This window comes from Vanellus vanellus (assembly GCF_965231255.1).
Source record: "Vanellus vanellus genome assembly, chromosome: 24".
In the NCBI taxonomy this organism is placed as follows: domain Eukaryota; kingdom Metazoa; phylum Chordata; class Aves; order Charadriiformes; family Charadriidae; genus Vanellus; species Vanellus vanellus.
The window spans coordinates 6,387,517-6,388,116 of record NC_138929.1 but is presented as its reverse complement, the minus strand read 5'-3'; the positions used below and the strand labels follow the sequence as shown (position 1 = coordinate 6,388,116).

The 600-nt window shown below is 65.2% G+C and overlaps 1 protein-coding gene across 1 annotated transcript; it reads left to right on the top strand.

The window, feature by feature from the left end:
* Positions 1 to 315, top strand: LOC309681326 (feather keratin 1-like; the record flags this gene model as incomplete). The annotated part of the gene is made up of 1 exon (XM_082495176.1): positions 1 to 315. The coding sequence occupies one exon, from the start codon at positions 1 to 3 to the stop codon at positions 313 to 315; it is 315 nt and encodes a 104-aa protein (XP_082351302.1).
* Positions 316 to 600: the final 285 nt, after the last annotated feature.

Genomic DNA, 600 nt, shown 5'->3' with positions numbered 1-600 from the left:
ATGTCCTGCTACAGCCAGTGCCTGCCATGCCAGCCCTGCCAGCCCTGCGGCCCGACCCCGCTGGCCAACAGCTGCAATGAGCCCTGTGTCAGGCAGTGCCAGGACTCCACCGTCGTCATCCAGCCCTCCCCCGTGGTGGTGACCCTGCCCGGACCCATCCTCAGCTCCTTCCCGCAGAGCACCGCCGTGGGATCCTCCACCTCCGCTGCCGTTGGCAGCATCCTCAGCTCTGAGGGAGTGCCCATCTCCTCCGGGGGCTTTGGCCTCTCCGGCTTCGGCAGCCGCTACTGCGGCAGGAGGTGCCTTCCCTGCTAAAGCTGCTGACCGTGGCCCTGAGGAAGGTCCCTGGGGACACTCAAGATGGTACCGGAGTGGGGACGGAGCATCGGGTTGTTGCTTTCAGAGGGTCTGAGCGACCCCAGCACCCCTTGCCAAAGGACGGGGCCAGCGTCGGCTCTCGGAAAGCACGGCCCATGCCTGCTTTTCCCCTCTTCCACTCTCTCCTTTCCCTGCAGGCCCTGCTTTCTCTCTGGGGCAGGCAGATGGACACCTGGAGGGATCTCTACCCCAGCATGGGGCATAGTCTCTTTTCTGCCCCTG